The 16,236-nt window shown below is 53.8% G+C and overlaps 1 protein-coding gene across 1 annotated transcript; it reads right to left on the bottom strand.

The window, feature by feature from the left end:
- Nucleotides 1-795: 795 nt before the first annotated feature.
- LOC142481550 (ankyrin repeat and SOCS box protein 16-like) lies at nucleotides 796-15,928 on the bottom strand. Its single transcript, XM_075582939.1, has 5 exons — nucleotides 15,535-15,928; nucleotides 13,651-13,918; nucleotides 1,755-2,247; nucleotides 1,554-1,667; nucleotides 796-1,170 (listed from the first exon to the last, which is right to left on the bottom strand). Exons 1-5 carry the CDS (start codon nucleotides 15,848-15,850, stop codon nucleotides 985-987), a joined length of 1,377 nt encoding a protein of 458 aa, XP_075439054.1. The 5' UTR covers nucleotides 15,851-15,928; the 3' UTR covers nucleotides 796-984.
- Between the last annotated feature and the right edge of the window lie 308 nt (nucleotides 15,929-16,236).

Raw genomic sequence — 16,236 nt, 5'->3', positions numbered from 1 at the left:
CAAAGATGATGAAAATCAGATCTCAACAGAGGTGTGTTTTCTGCTAAACACGTGAAGTCTCATCTTCCTGCGCCTGTGACCTCTCTGGGAGAAAACCGTGAGCTATGATAACGTAATATATGTATAGGGATTTCTGTTGTATCCTGTTATTTTAATCAACTGCCCCACATTTACTGTAATTGTATGTTCTTGTCATCCTTTTTCTGTAATCTAAGCACTGTATTTTTATACATATATTAAAACATTTAATAAGTGATGCTTTGGGCTCTGAATGAACTGTTGCACGCTCTGGAGAGAGTATTTACATTTTCAGACACATTTTGCTACAACGGATTTGTGTGTGTGTTAAAGTGCATAGCTTTTCTACAATAAACAGGGACCTGAGACCCTGGCAGATATTAATTTAACATCTTTTTATTTGCATAACTATCTCGGGCGGTGGCAGTGGATAGATATGATTGCAGTTGAGTAAGGGGATAATATTAACTCGTTGGAGGTACCTTTGCGCAGGGGAAAGGGGAGTTGGCGAGAGTAGGCGGGTGTATTAACCCTGGTTGCATATCCAAGTCACGTGCTCACGTGTGTGCTGTTCGTGACAGGTGGTATATGGGGACGAGTTTAGGGGAGATACTGTTAATTTGAGGAACCTTTGCGGAGGTGAAAACTGGGCCAGCGTGTGAGCGTCAGTATTAACCCTTGTCCTGTATGCAGGTCACGTGCTCACAGATGTGACAGACAGGGACGTGTTTAATTCTGGTCCTTACCCCCCCCCCCCCCAAAAAAATCAGACATCAGTTTATTGAAATCCTTTATTGAATTCACCCGCAGCCACCCCATTAACAGCGGGGTCTCTGGAATGGGGGGAGGGCGGCAAGTTCACACTTCTGCGTCCAACAAGACGAAAAATCAGATGTGGAGGGACCAGTTAAGAAAGGGACCAGGATAAGAGAGAGATAAAAGCACCAGCAGGAACCCCCGGTGTGCTCAGTAGACGACGCCTTCGGGCTGCAGCAGGAGGTAGGCGGTAAGTGCGGGCGGTAACCCCAGGTGCGCTAGGGCCCGCTGGTGCGGCCCCTCGAGTTGCGCCCTGAGGGCGCAGCGGGCGAGGTGCAGCAGAGGGCGAGGTTGGTTGGACGCCCGCAAGACGGAGTCGTAGAAGGTGCGGTATTCCTGCGGAGTCGGGGGGGGGGGGAGAGAGAGAGGGGGTGGGGGGAGGGTAACAGTGCGGTGTATGTGGGGGAGAGAAGAGGTTAGAAGAGGAGAGGGGGATAGGGGAGGAGGAGAGGGGGATAGGGGAGGAGGAGAGGGGGATAGGGGAGGAGGAGAGGGGGATAGGGGAGGGGGATAGGGGAGGAGGAGAGGGGGATAGGGGAGGAGGAGAGGGGGTTAGGAGAAGGAGGGAGGGAACAGAAAGGGTTTGGAGAGGGGTTAGGAGAGAGGAGAGGGGGAAATTGAGGGGCATTACGAGAGGTTGAAGGAGGAGAGGGGGGTTAGGAGAAGAGATGGGGTGGGAGTACATAAGATTGGGGGTGGGGGGTGGGAGAGGCACTTACCTCCCATATTTCGGGGGGCACCGCTTCCACCCATGAGTCTCCGAGGGGGATCCGGTCAAAGGAGTTGAGGAGAACCTCAAAGGTTTGGGGCAAGGCCGCACAGAGGCGAAACATCTAAGGGGGGGGAAGAGATTATTCACCAAATCGCCATAATATACACCCCCCCTCCCCCCCCGGGTGCAGCGATGCCCCCAGACTCACCTTGGCGCTGGGCGAGGCGGCTCCGTGGTTGAGCAGCGTCCGCGCCAGCTCGTGCGGCTGGCACTCCGGGTAGTCGGCGCACACCTGCAGGGCGCAGTCCAGGGGCGTGTACCCGGCGCTGTTGGCCACGTCCACGCGCGCCCCGTGGTCCAGCAGCAGCTGGGCCAGCCGCCCGTGGCAGTTGGCGCTGGCATTGTGAAGGGGGCCGTGGCCCTTCTTGCCGGGGGTGGCGGGGTCCCCCCCGTCCTTCAGCAGCCGCCGCACCACCCCGTAATAGCGGGCGAAGTCGCCGGGGCAGTCGGAGCCGGCGCACGCCGAGTTGACGGGCGTCTCGCCCTCCCGGTTGCGGGCGCAGGGGTCCGAGCCGTGGTGCAGGTAGAGGGCCACGTGCTCTTCCAGGCCACGGCCGGATGCCACGTGTAAGGGGGTGGCACGGGTGTAGCGGCAAGGGAGGTTGACCAAGGCACCATACTCCAGAAGCAGCTGGGCACATCTGGAACAGGGCAGGAGAGCGGTGAGGCGGGAAGTTATAAGCGTGGGCAGTGCCAGCCTCACCCCCTCACTAACGCCCATTACTATGCCAATTACATACAGAGGCACAGTACAGCGTGGCAGTGCCAGCCTCACCCCCTCACTAACGCCCATTACTATGCCAATTACATACAGAGGCACAGTACAGCGTGGGCAGTGCCAGCCTCACCCCCTCACTAACGCCCATTAATATGCCAATTACATACAGAGGCACAGTACAGCATGGCAGTGCCAGCCTCACCCCCTCACTAACGCCCATTACTATGCCAATTACATACAGAGGCACAGTACAGCATGGCAGTGCCAGCCTCACCCCCTCACTAACGCCCATTACTATGCCAATTACATACAGAGGCACAGTACAGCATGGGCAGTGCCAGCCTCACCCCCCCACTAACGCCCATTACTATGCCAATTACATACAGAGGCACAGTACAGGATGGCAGTGCCAGCCTCACCCCCTCACTAACGCCCATTACTATGCCAATTACATACAGAGGCACAGTACAGCGTGGCATTGCCAGCCTCACCCCCTCACTAACTCCCATTACTATGCCAATTACATACAGAGGCACAGTACAGCGTGGGCAGTGCCAGCCTCACCCCCTCACTAACGCCCATTACTATGCCAATTACATACAGAGGCACAGTACAGCGTGGCAGTGCCAGCCTCACCCCCTCACTAACGCCCATTACTATGCCAATTACATACAGCGGCACAGTACCGCGTGGGCAGTGCCAGCCTCACCCCCTCACTAACTCCCAGTACTATGCCAATTACATACAGAGGCACAGTACAGCGTGGCAGTGCCAGCCTCACCCCCTCACTAACTCCCATTACTATGCCAATTACATACAGAGGCACAGTACAGCGTGGCAGTGCCAGCCTCACCCCCTCACTAACTCCCATTACTATGCCAATTACAGACAGAGGCACAGTACAGCGTGGCAGTGCCAGCCTCACCCCCTCACTAACTCCCATTACTATGCCAATTACATACAGAGGCACAGTACAGCGTGGCAGTGCCAGCCTCACCCCCTCACTTACTCCCATTACTATGCCAATTACATACAGAGGCACAGTACAGCGTGGGCAGTGCCAGCCTCACCCCCTCACTAACTCCCAGAACTATGCCAATTACATACAGAGGAACAGAACAGCGTGGGCAGTGCCAGCCTCACCCCCTCACTAACTCCCATTACTATGCCAATTACATACAGAGGCACAGTACAGCGTGGGCAGTGCCAGCCTCACCCCCTCACTAACTCCCATTACTATGCCAATTACATACAGAGGCACAGTACAGCGTGGGCAGTGCCAGCCTCACCCCCTCACTAACTCCCATTAATATGCCAATTACATACAGAGGAACAGTACAGCATGGGCAGTGCCAGCCTCACCCCCTCACTAACTCCCATTACTATGCCAATTACATACAGAGGCACAGTACAGCGTGGCAGTGCCAGCCTCACCCCCTCTCTAACGCCCATTACTATGCCAATTACAGACAGAGGCACAGTACAGCGTGGCAGTGCCAGCCTCACCCCCTCACTAACTCCCATTAATATGCCAATTACATACAGAGGCACAGTACAGCGTGGCAGTGCCAGCCTCACCCCCTCACTAACGCCCATTAATATGCCAATTACATACAGAGGCACAGTACAGCGTGGCAGTGCCAGCCTCACCCCCTCACTAACTCCCAGTACTATGCCAATTACATACAGAGGCACAGTACAGCGTGGGCAGTGCCAGCCTCACCCCCTCACTAACGCCCATTAATATGCCAATTACATACAGAGGCACAGTACAGCATGGCAGTGCCAGCCTCACCCCCTCACTAATGCCCATTAATATGCCAATTACATACAGAGGCACAGTAAAGCGTGGGGAGTGCCAGCCTCACCCACTCACTAACTCCCAGAACTATGCCAATTACATACAGAGGAACAGAACAGCGTGGGCAGTGCCAGCCTCACCCCCTCACTAACTCCCATTAATATGCCAATTACATACAGAGGCACAGTACAGCGTGGCAGTGCCAGCCTCACCCCCTCACTAACGCCCATTAATATGCCAATTACATACAGAGGCACAGTACAGCGTGGCAGTGCCAGCCTCACCCCCTCACTAACTCCCAGTACTATGCCAATTACATACAGAGGCACAGTACAGCGTGGGCAGTGCCAGCCTCACCCCCTCACTAACGCCCATTAATATGCCAATTACATACAGAGGCACAGTACAGCATGGCAGTGCCAGCCTCACCCCCTCACTAACGCCCATTAATATGCCAATTACATACAGAGGCACAGTAAAGCGTGGGGAGTGCCAGCCTCACCCACTCACTAACTCCCAGAACTATGCCAATTACATACAGAGGAACAGAACAGCGTGGGCAGTGCCAGCCTCACCCCCTCACTAACGCCCATTACTATGCCAATTACATACAGAGGCACAGTACAGCATGGCAGTGCCAGCCTCACCCCCTCACTAACGCCCATTAATATTCCAATTACATACAGAGGCACAGTACAGCGTGGCAGTGCCAGCCTCACCCCCTCACTTACTCCCATTACTATGCCAATTACATACAGAGGCACAGTACAGCGTGGGCAGTGCCAGCCTCACCCCCTCACTAACTCCCAGAACTATGCCAATTACATACAGAGGAACAGAACAGCGTGGGCAGTGCCAGCCTCACCCCCTCACTAACTCCCATTAATATGCCAATTACATACAGAGGCACAGTACAGCGTGGGCAGTGCCAGCCTCACCCCCTCACTAACTCCCATTACTATGCCAATTACATACAGAGGCACAGTACAGCGTGGGCAGTGCCAGCCTCACCCCCTCACTAACTCCCATAAATATGCCAATTACATACAGAGGCACAGTACAGCATGGCAGTGCCAGCCTCACCCCCTCACTAACGCCCATTAATATGCCAATTACCTTCAGAGGCACAGTACAGCGTGGAGAGTGCCAGCCTCACCCCCTCACTAACTCCCATTACTATGCCAATTACATACAGAGGCACAGTACAGCGTGGGCAGTGCCAGCCTCACCCCCTCACTAACTCCCAGTACTATGCCAATTACATACAGAGGCACAGTACAGCGTGGGCAGTGCCAGCCTCACCCCCTCACTAACTCCCATTACTATGCCAATTACATACAGAGGCACAGTACAGCGTGGCAGTGCCAGCCTCACCCCCTCACTAACTCCCATTAATATGCCAATTACATACAGAGGCACAGTACAGCGTGGGCAGTGCCAGCCTCACCCCCTCACTAACTCCCATTACTATGCCAATTACATACAGAGGCACAGTACAGCGTGGGCAGTGCCAGCCTCACCCCCTCACTAACTCCCATTACTATGCCAATTACATACAGAGGCACAGTACAGCGTGGCAGTGCCAGCCTCACCCCCTCACTAACTCCCATTACTATGCCAATTACATACAGAGGCACAGTACAGCGTGGCCGTGCCAGCCTCACCCCCTCACTAACGCCCATTACTATGCCAATTACATACAGAGGCACAGTACAGCGTGGCAGTGCCAGCCTCACCCCCTCACTAACGCCCATTAATATGCCAATTACATACAGAGGCACAGTACAGCGTGGCAGTGCCAGCCTCACCCCCTCACTAACTCCCATTACTGTGCCAATTACATATAGAGGCACAGTACAGCATGGGCAGTGCCAGCCTCACCCCCTCACTAACTCCCATTACTATGCCAATTACATACAGAGGCACAGTACAGCATGGCAGTGCCAGCCTCACCCCCTCACTAACTCCCATTACTATGCCAATTACATACAGAGGCACAGTACAGCGTGGCAGTGCCAGCCTCACCCCCTCACTAACTCCCATTAATATGCCAATTACATACAGAGGCACAGTACAGCATGGGCAGTGCCAGCCTCACCCCCTCACTAACTCCCATTACTATGCTAATTACATGCAGAGGCACAGTACAGCATGGGCAGTGCCAGCCTCACCCCCTCACTAACTCCCATTACTATGCCAATTACATACAGAGGCACAGTACAGCGCGGCAGTGCCAGCCTCACCCCTCACTAACGCCCATTACTATGCCAATTACATACAGAGGCACAGTACAGCATGGCAGTGCCAGCCTCACCCCCTCACTAACTCCCATTACTATGCCAATTACATACAGAGGCACAGTACAGCGTGGCAGTGCCAGCCTCACCCCCTCACTAACTCCCAGTACTATGCCAATTACATACAGAGGAACAGTACAGCATGGCAGTGCCAGCCTCACCCCCTCACTAACTCCCATTAATATGCCAATTACATACAGAGGCACAGTACAGCGTGGCAGTGCCAGCCTCACCCCCTCACTAACTCCCATTAATATGCCGATTACATACAGAGGCACAGTACAGCGTGGCAGTGCCAGCCTCACCCCCTCACTAACTCCCATTAATATGCCGATTACATACAGAGGCACAGTACAGCATGGCAGTGCCAGCCTCACCCCCTCACTAACGCCCATTACTATGCCAATTACATACAGAGGCACAGTACCGCGTGGGCAGTGCCAGCCTCACCCCCTCACTAACTCCCAGTACTATGCCAATTACATACAGAGGCACAGTACAGCGTGGCAGTGCCAGCCTCACCCCCTCACTAACTCCCATTAATATGCCGATTACATACAGAGGCACAGTACAGCGTGGCAGTGCCAGCCTCACCCCCTCACTAACTCCCATTAATATGCCGATTACATACAGAGGCACAGTACAGCATGGCAGTGCCAGCCTCACCCCCTCACTAACGCCCATTACTATGCCAATTACATACAGAGGCACAGTACAGCGTGGCAGTGCCAGCCTCACCCCCTCACTAACGCCCATTACTATGCCAATTACATACAGAGGCACAGTACAGCGTGGCAGTGCCAGCCTCACCCCCTCACTAACGCCCATTACTATGCCAATTACATACAGAGGCACAGTACCGCGTGGGCAGTGCCAGCCTCACCCCCTCACTAACTCCCAGTACTATGCCAATTACATACAGAGGCACAGTACAGCGTGGGCAGTGCCAGCCTCACCCCCTCACTAACGCCCATTACTATGCCAATTACATACAGAGGCACAGTACAGCGTGGCAGTGCCAGCCTCACCCCCTCACTAACTCCCATTACTATGCCAATTACATACAGAGGCACAGTACAGCGTGGCAGTGCCAGCCTCACCCCCTCACTAACGCCCATTACTATGCCAATTACAGACAGAGGCACAGTACAGCGTGGCAGTGCCAGCCTCACCCCCTCACTAACTCCCATTAATATGCCAATTACATACAGAGGCACAGTACAGCGTGGCAGTGCCAGCCTCACCCCCTCACTAACTCCCATTACTATGCCAATTACATACAGAGGCACAGTACAGCGTGGGCAGTGCCAGCCTCACCCCCTCACTAACTCCCAGAACTATGCCAATTACATACAGAGGAACAGAACAGCGTGGGCAGTGCCAGCCTCACCCCCTCACTAACTCCCATTAATATGCCAATTACATACAGAGGCACAGTACAGCGTGGGCAGTGCCAGCCTCACCCCCTCACTAACTCCCATTACTATGCCAATTACATACAGAGGCACAGTACAGCGTGGGCAGTGCCAGCCTCACCCCCTCACTAACTCCCATTAATATGCCAATTACATACAGAGGAACAGTACAGCGTGGGCAGTGCCAGCCTCACCCCCTCACTAACTCCCATTACTATGCCAATTACATACAGAGGCACAGTACAGCGTGGCAGTGCCAGCCTCACCCCCTCACTAACGCCCATTACTATGCCAATTACAGACAGAGGCACAGTACAGCGTGGCAGTGCCAGCCTCACCCCCCCACTAACGCCCATTACTATGCCAATTACAGACAGAGGCACAGTACAGCATGGCAGTGCCAGCCTCACCCCCTCACTAACTCCCATTAATATGCCAATTACATACAGAGGCACAGTACAGCGTGGCAGTGCCAGCCTCACCCCCTCACTAACGCCCATTAATATGCCAATTACATACAGAGGCACAGTACAGCGTGGCAGTGCCAGCCTCACCCCCTCACTAACTCCCAGTACTATGCCAATTACATACAGAGGCACAGTACAGCGTGGGCAGTGCCAGCCTCACCCCCTCACTAACGTCCATTAATATGCCAATTACATACAGAGGCATAGTACAGCATGGCAGTGCCAGCCTCACCCCCTCACTAATGCCCATTAATATGCCAATTACATACAGAGGCACAGTAAAGCGTGGGCAGTGCCAGCCTCACCCCCTCACTAACTCCCAGAACTATGCCAATTACATACAGAGGAACAGAACAGCATGGGCAGTGCCAGCCTCACCCCCTCACTAACTCCCATTAATATGCCAATTACATACAGAGGCACAGTACAGCGTGGCAGTGCCAGCCTCACCCCCTCACTTACTCCCATTACTATGCCAATTACATACAGAGGCACAGTACAGCGTGGGCAGTGCCAGCCTCACCCCCTCACTAACTCCCAGAACTATGCCAATTACATACAGAGGAACAGAACAGCGTGGGCAGTGCCAGCCTCACCCCCTCACTAACTCCCATTAATATGCCAATTACATACAGAGGCACAGAACAGCGTGGGCAGTGCCAGCCTCACCCCCTCACTAACTCCCATTACTATGCCAATTACATACAGAGGCACAGTACAGCGTGGGCAGTGCCAGCCTCACCCCCTCACTAACTCCCATAAATATGCCAATTACATACAGAGGCACAGTACAGCATGGCGGTGCCAGCCTCACCCCCTCACTAACGCCCATTAATATGCCAATTACCTTCAGAGGCACAGTACAGCGTGGAGAGTGCCAGCCTCACCCCCTCACTAACTCCCATTACTATGCCAATTACATACAGAGGCACAGTATAGCGTGGCATTGCCAGCCTCACCCCCTCACTAACGCCCATTACTATGCCAATTACATACAGAGGCACAGTACAGCGTGGGCAGTGCCAGCCTCACCCCCTCACTAACTCCCAGTACTATGCCAATTACATACAGAGGCACAGTACAGCGTGGGCAGTGCCAGCCTCACCCCCTCACTAACTCCCATTACTATGCCAATTACATACAGAGGCACAGTACAGCGTGGCAGTGCCAGCCTCACCCCCTCACTAACTCCCATTAATATGCCAATTACATACAGAGGCACAGTACAGCGTGGCAGTGCCAGCCTCACCCCCTCACTAACTCCCATTACTATGCCAATTACATACAGAGGCACAGTACAGCGTGGCAGTGCCAGCCTCACCCCCTCACTAACGCCCATTAATATGCTAATTACATACAGAGGCACAGTACAGCGTGGCAGTGCCAGCCTCACCCCCTCTCTAACGCCCATTAATATGCTAATTACATACAGAGGCACAGTACAGCGTGGCCGTGCCAGCCTCACCCCCTCTCTAACGCCCATTAATATGCTAATTACATACAGAGGCACAGTACAGCGTGGCAGTGCCAGCCTCACCCCCTCACTAACTCCCATTAAAATGCCAATTACATACAGAGGCACAGTACAGCGTGGGCAGTGCCAGCCTCACCCCCTCACTAACTCCCATTAATATGCCAATTACATACAGAGGCACAGTACAGCGTGGCAGTGCCAGCCTCACCCCCTCACCAACTCCCATTAATATGCCAATTACATACAGAGGCACAGTACAGCTTGGCAGTGCCAGCCTCACCCCCTCACTAACTCCCATTACTATGCCAATTACATACAGAGGCACAGTACAGCGTGGCAGTGCCAGCCTCACCCCCTCACTAACTCCCATTAATATGCCAATTACATACAGAGGCACAGTACAGCGTGGCAGTGCCAGCCTCACCCCCTCACTAACGCCCATTAATATGCTAATTACATACAGAGGCACAGTACAGCGTGGCAGTGCCAGCCTCACCCCCTCACTAACTCCCATTACTATGCCAATTACAGACAGAGGCACAGTACAGCATGGCAGTGCCAGCCTCACCCCCTCACTAACTCCCAGTACTATGCCAATTACATACAGAGGCACAGTACAGCGTGGGCAGTGCCAGCCTCACCCCCTCACTAACGCCCATTAATATGCCAATTACATACAGAGGCACAATACAGCATGGCAGTGCCAGCCTCACCCCCTCACTAACGCCCATTAATATGCCAATTACATACAGAGGCACAGTAAAGCGTGGGGAGTGCCAGCCTCACCCACTCACTAACTCCCAGAACTATGCCAATTACATACAGAGGAACAGAACAGCGTGGGCAGTGCCAGCCTCACCCCCTCACTAACTCCCATTAATATGCCAATTACATACAGAGGCACAGTACAGCGTGGCAGTGCCAGCCTCACCCCCTCACTTACTCCCATTACTATGCCAATTACATACAGAGGCACAGTACAGCGTGGGCAGTGCCAGCCTCACCCCCTCACTAACTCCCAGAACTATGCCAATTACATACAGAGGAACAGAACAGCGTGGGCAGTGCCAGCCTCACCCCCTCACTAACTCCCATTAATATGCCAATTACATACAGAGGCACAGTACAGCGTGGGCAGTGCCAGCCTCACCCCCTCACTAACTCCCATTACTATGCCAATTACATACAGAGGCACAGTACAGCGTGGGCAGTGCCAGCCTCACCCCCTCACTAACTCCCATTAATATGCCAATTACATACAGAGGCACAGTACAGCATGGCAGTGCCAGCCTCACCCCCTCACTAACGCCCATTAATATGCCAATTACCTTCAGAGGCACAGTACAGCGTGGGGAGTGCCAGCCTCACCCCCTCACTAACTCCCATTACTATGCCAATTACATACAGAGGCACAGTACAGCGTGGGCAGTGCCAGCCTCACCCCCTCACTAACTCCCAGTACTATGCCAATTACATACAGAGGCACAGTACAGCGTGGGCAGTGCCAGCCTCACCCCCTCACTAACTCCCAGTACTATGCCAATTACATACAGAGGCACAGTACAGCGTGGGCAGTGCCAGCCTCACCCCCTCACTAACTCCCATTACTATGCCAATTACATACAGAGGCACAGTACAGCGTGGCAGTGCCAGCCTCACCCCCTCACTAACTCCCATTAATATGCCAATTACATACAGAGGCACAGTACAGCGTGGCAGTGCCAGCCTCACCCCCTCACTAACACCCATTACTATGCCAATAACATACAGAGGCACAGTACAGCGTGGCAGTGCCAGCCTCACCCCCTCACTAACTCCCATTAATATGCCAATTACATACAGAGGCACAGTACAGCGTGGCAGTGCCAGCCTCACCCCCTCACTAACGCCCATTAATATGCTAATTACATACAGAGGCACAGTACAGCGTGGCAGTGCCAGCCTCACCCCCTCACTAACGCCCTTTACTATGCCAATTACATACAGAGGCACAGTACAGCGTGGGCAGTGCCAGCCTCACCCCCTCACTAACTCCCATTACTATGCTAATTACATACAGAGGCACAGTACAGCGTGGGCAGTGCCAGCCTCACCCCCTCACTAACTCCCATAAATATGCCAATTACATACAGAGGCACAGTACAGCGTGGGCAGTGCCAGCCTCACCCCCTCACTAACTCCCATTAATATGCCAATTACATACAGAGGCACAGTACAGCGTGGCAGTGCCAGCCTCACCCCCTCACCAACTCCCATTAATATGCCAATTACATACAGAGGCACAGTACAGCATGGCAGTGCCAGCCTCACCCCCTCACTAACTCCCATTACTATGCCAATTACATACAGAGGCACAGTACAGCGTGGCAGTGCCAGCCTCACCCCCTCACTAACGCCCATTAATATGCCAATTACATACAGAGGCACAGTACAGCGTGGCAGTGCCAGCCTCACCCCCTCACTAACTCCCATTAATATGCCAATTACATACAGAGGCACAGTACAGCGTGGCAGTGCCAGCCTCACCCCCTCACTAACGCCCATTAATATGCTAATTACATACAGAGGCACAGTACAGCATGGCAGTGCCAGCCTCACCCCCTCACTAACTCCCATTACTATGCTAATTACATACAGAGGCACAGTACAGCGTGGGCAGTGCCAGCCTCACCCCCTCACTAACTCCCATTAATATGCCAATTACATACAGAGGCACAGTACAGCGTGGGCAGTGTCAGCCTCACCCCCTCACTAACTCCCATTAATATGCCAATTACATACAGAGGCACAGTACAGCGTGGCAGTGCCAGCCTCACCCCCTCACTAACGCCCATTAATATGCCAATTACATACAGAGGCACAGTACAGCGTGGGCAGTGCCAGCCTCACCCCCTCACTAACTCCCATTACTATGCCAATTACATACAGAGGCACAGTACAGCATGGCAGTGCCAGCCTCACCCCCTCACTAACTCCCATTACTATGCCAATTACATACAGAGGCACAGTACAGCGTGGCAGTGCCAGCCTCACCCCCTCACCAACTCCCATTAATATGCCAATTACATACAGAGGCACAGTACAGCGTGGCAGTGCCAGCCTCACCCCCTCACCAACTCCCATTAATATGCCAATTACATACAGAGGCACAGTACAGGGTGGCAGTGCCAGCCTCACCCTCACTAACTCCCATTACAATGCCAATTACATACAGAGGCACAGTACCGCGTGGGCAGTGCCAGTCTCACTAACACACATCTGTAGTATATAGAGAACACACAAGGCCGCTGCCAACCTCCACGCCATTTCAACGATGCACCAAAGCACTGAGCGTGGCAGTGCCAGTCTTACCGCGCTAGCACATACAATAACATTACTGAACAAAACTTTATCAGTGGCAGTGCCAGCCTCCCTCTGCCTTATACATATGCCTGGCACTGCCACTCTGTACATTAATGAGTAGAGCAGCAGCAGTGCCATCCTTGCCCACATGCTGACTTACCATGCCCACTGTTTATACACCGCATGCCCTGGTTAGCACAGCACTGACATCCATGGGCAGTGCCAGCCTATCCCAACACGTGCCATGCTAAGCCCCCCCCCCCACCACCAACACATACCAGTGCCAACACGCACAGCCCTGCCAAACCCTCCACTCTGCCCAGCAGTGCCAGCCTAACCCTTACTGCGTGGGCAGAGCGTAGTTGGCACAGGCTGGCTCTGCCATGTGGTGGGGGGGTTTAGAATGGCATTCCGCGGGGCTGACCGGCACTGTTGCTGGATGTGTTCCGTGCCAGACCATCCCAACCCGTACTCGTCCACTCCCCACCCCCCATACATGCACGGGTGGCACTGCCAGCCTAGATACCCACTCCAGCGTCTCCGGGGTGGTGCAGAGGTGGAGGGGGGTCCGGCCGTCCTCGCTCTGCAGGTTGGGGTCCGCGCCGTGGCTCAGCAGCAGGAGGGCCGTGTCGGCGTGGTGGCCCTCGCAGGCGTCGTGCAGGGCCCCCCGCCCCCCCGCCGTGCCGCCGATATCCGCGCCGCGGGTCAGCAGCAGGCGGACGCACTCCGTGTAGCCGCGGCCGGCCGTGATCCGCAGGGGGGAGATGTGCGCCTTTCTGGGGGTCAGAGACCAGAGGCCTGAGGGAGAAAAGGTCACCCCAAAATATAGTATAGCCCTATAACGCCTCCTATTACCCCATATACCCTCTCCCTATAACTCCTCCTATAACCCCATATACCCGCTCCCTATAACACCTCCTATTACTCCATATGCCCCCTCCCTGTAACTCCTCCTATTACCCCATATACCCCCTCCCTATAACTCCTCCTATTACCCCATATAACCCCTCCCTATAACTCCTCCTATTACCCCATATACCCCCTCCCTATAACTCCTCCTATTACCCCATATAACCGCTCCCTATAACTCCTCCTATTATCCCATATACCCACTCCCTATAACTCCTCCTATTACCCCATATAACCCCTCCCTATAACTCCTCCTATTACCCCATATACCCGCTCCCTATAACTCCTCCAATTACCCCATATAACCCCTCCCTATAGCTCCTCCTATTACCCCATATAACCCCCTCCCTATAACTCCTCCTATTACCCCATATAACCCCCTCCCTATAACTCCTCCTATGACCCCATATAACCCCTCCCTATAACTCCTCCTATTACCCCATATAACCCCCTCTCTATAACTCCTCCTATTACCCCATATAACCGCTCCCTATAACTCCTCCTATTACCCCATATAACCCCTCCCTATAACTCCTCCTATTACCCCATATAACCGCTCCCTATAACTCCTCCTATTACCCCATATAACCCCTCCCTATAACGCCTCCTATTACCCCATATACCCTCTCCCTATAACTCCGCCTATTAGCCCATATAACCCCTCCCTATAACTCCTCCTATTACCCCATATAACCCCTCCCTATAACTCCTCCTATTACCCCATATAACCCTTCCCTATAACTCCTCCTATTACCCCATATACCCGCTCCCTATAACTCCTCCTATTACCCCATATAACCCCTCCCTATAACGCCTCCTATTACCCCATATAACCCCTCCCTATAACTCCTCCTATTACCCCATATAACCGCTCCCTATAACTCCTATTACCCCATATAACCCCTCCCTATAACTCCTCCTATTACCCCATATAACCCTTCCCTATAACTCCTCCTATTACCCCATATAACCGCTCCCTATAACTCCTCCTATTACCCCATATAACCGCTCCCTATAACTCCTCCTATTACCCCATATACCCCCTCCCTATAACTCCCCCTATTACCCCATATAACCTGTCCCTATAACTCCTCCTATTACCCCATATAACCGCTCCCTATAACTCCTCCTATTACCCCATATACCCCCTCCCTATAACTCCCCCTATTACCCCATATAACCTGTCCCTATAACTCCCCCTATTACCCCATATACCCCCTCCCTATAACTCCCCCTATTACCCCATATAACCTGTCCCTATAACTCCTCCTATTACCCCATATACCCCCTCCCTATAACTCCCCCTATTACCCCATATAACCTGTCCCTATAACTCCCCCTATTACCCCATATAACCCCTCCCTGTAACTCCTCGGTATGACCTTGCCTCCCAGCAGCTGTCTCTGTCCATCACCGGGACCGCCTCCTCCGCGCCCGTAACCCCCCAGCGGGGTCACTTCCCCCCCGCGCCCGCCCCCGCCTCCGCCCCCGCGTCACCCTCTTACCCATCTCGGCCGACCACCGCAGCTCCTCGCTCAACGTCTCCACCAGGACATCGGCGGACCCCTCCTCCCGGAATATACCCCGCAGACGCTCCGCGTCCCCCGTGTACAGCGCGTTGTGGACGGCCGCGTCCCGGCAGTAACGGGGTCTCCGCGTCGCCGCCGCGGCAAGGCGGCCGTCTCGGCTGGAGGGCAGAGCCCTGCGCCGGAGGCACTCTTGGCTCGCCGCCCGCCGGCGGTCTTCGTTCTCCAGCACCTCCTTTTGCGCCTGCAGCGCCCGCAGCGCGCCCGCCGTGAACGCGAAAGTCTCCCGGGACATCTTGAGGGGGGGGGGGGAGAGGGGCGTTTATTCGGACCTAGGAGACCGGTGGGATCTCTCTCGTCCCCGTCTGAGCAACCTGGCTTCTGGGGCCTATTTATATCCCGCAATTCTGGGACGCGCCAACTCGTAAACAGATGTATTTTTTGCCGTGTCACCTCCTCCGCCACGTTAGTTATAATTAGAGACGCGCCGTTGCTTTCCAAGCTTTGCGCGCGACACCCTCGCAAACTTATAAAACACTGTGGGGCAAAGTGACCTAATGACAGGGACGTGTTTAATGGGTTAAAGGGTCAGTCCCACGTAGGGGCAAAGTGACCTAATGACAGGGACGTGTGTAATGGGTTAAAGGGACAGTCCCACATAGGGGCAAAGTGACCTAATGA

The sequence above is a fragment of the Ascaphus truei genome, unplaced genomic scaffold (genome assembly GCF_040206685.1).
Source record: "Ascaphus truei isolate aAscTru1 unplaced genomic scaffold, aAscTru1.hap1 HAP1_SCAFFOLD_2792, whole genome shotgun sequence".
Lineage (NCBI taxonomy): Eukaryota > Metazoa > Chordata > Amphibia > Anura > Ascaphidae > Ascaphus > Ascaphus truei.
Note: the sequence above shows the minus strand (reverse complement) of the source record. Positions and strands in the feature narration are given on the sequence as shown.

Coding starts and splice junctions, on each gene's coding strand:
- LOC142481550 (XM_075582939.1), bottom strand. CDS start 15,850: ATGTCCCGGGAGACTTTCGCGTTCACGGCGGGCGCGCTGCGGGCGCTG. Junction 2,248..13,650: donor ACCACCCCGGAGACGCTGGA/GTGGGTATCTAG, acceptor GCCCTGTTCCAG/ATGTGCCCAGCTGCTTCTGG. Junction 1,668..1,754: donor CCGCCTCGCCCAGCGCCAAG/GTGAGTCTGGGG, acceptor CCCCCCCCTTAG/ATGTTTCGCCTCTGTGCGGC.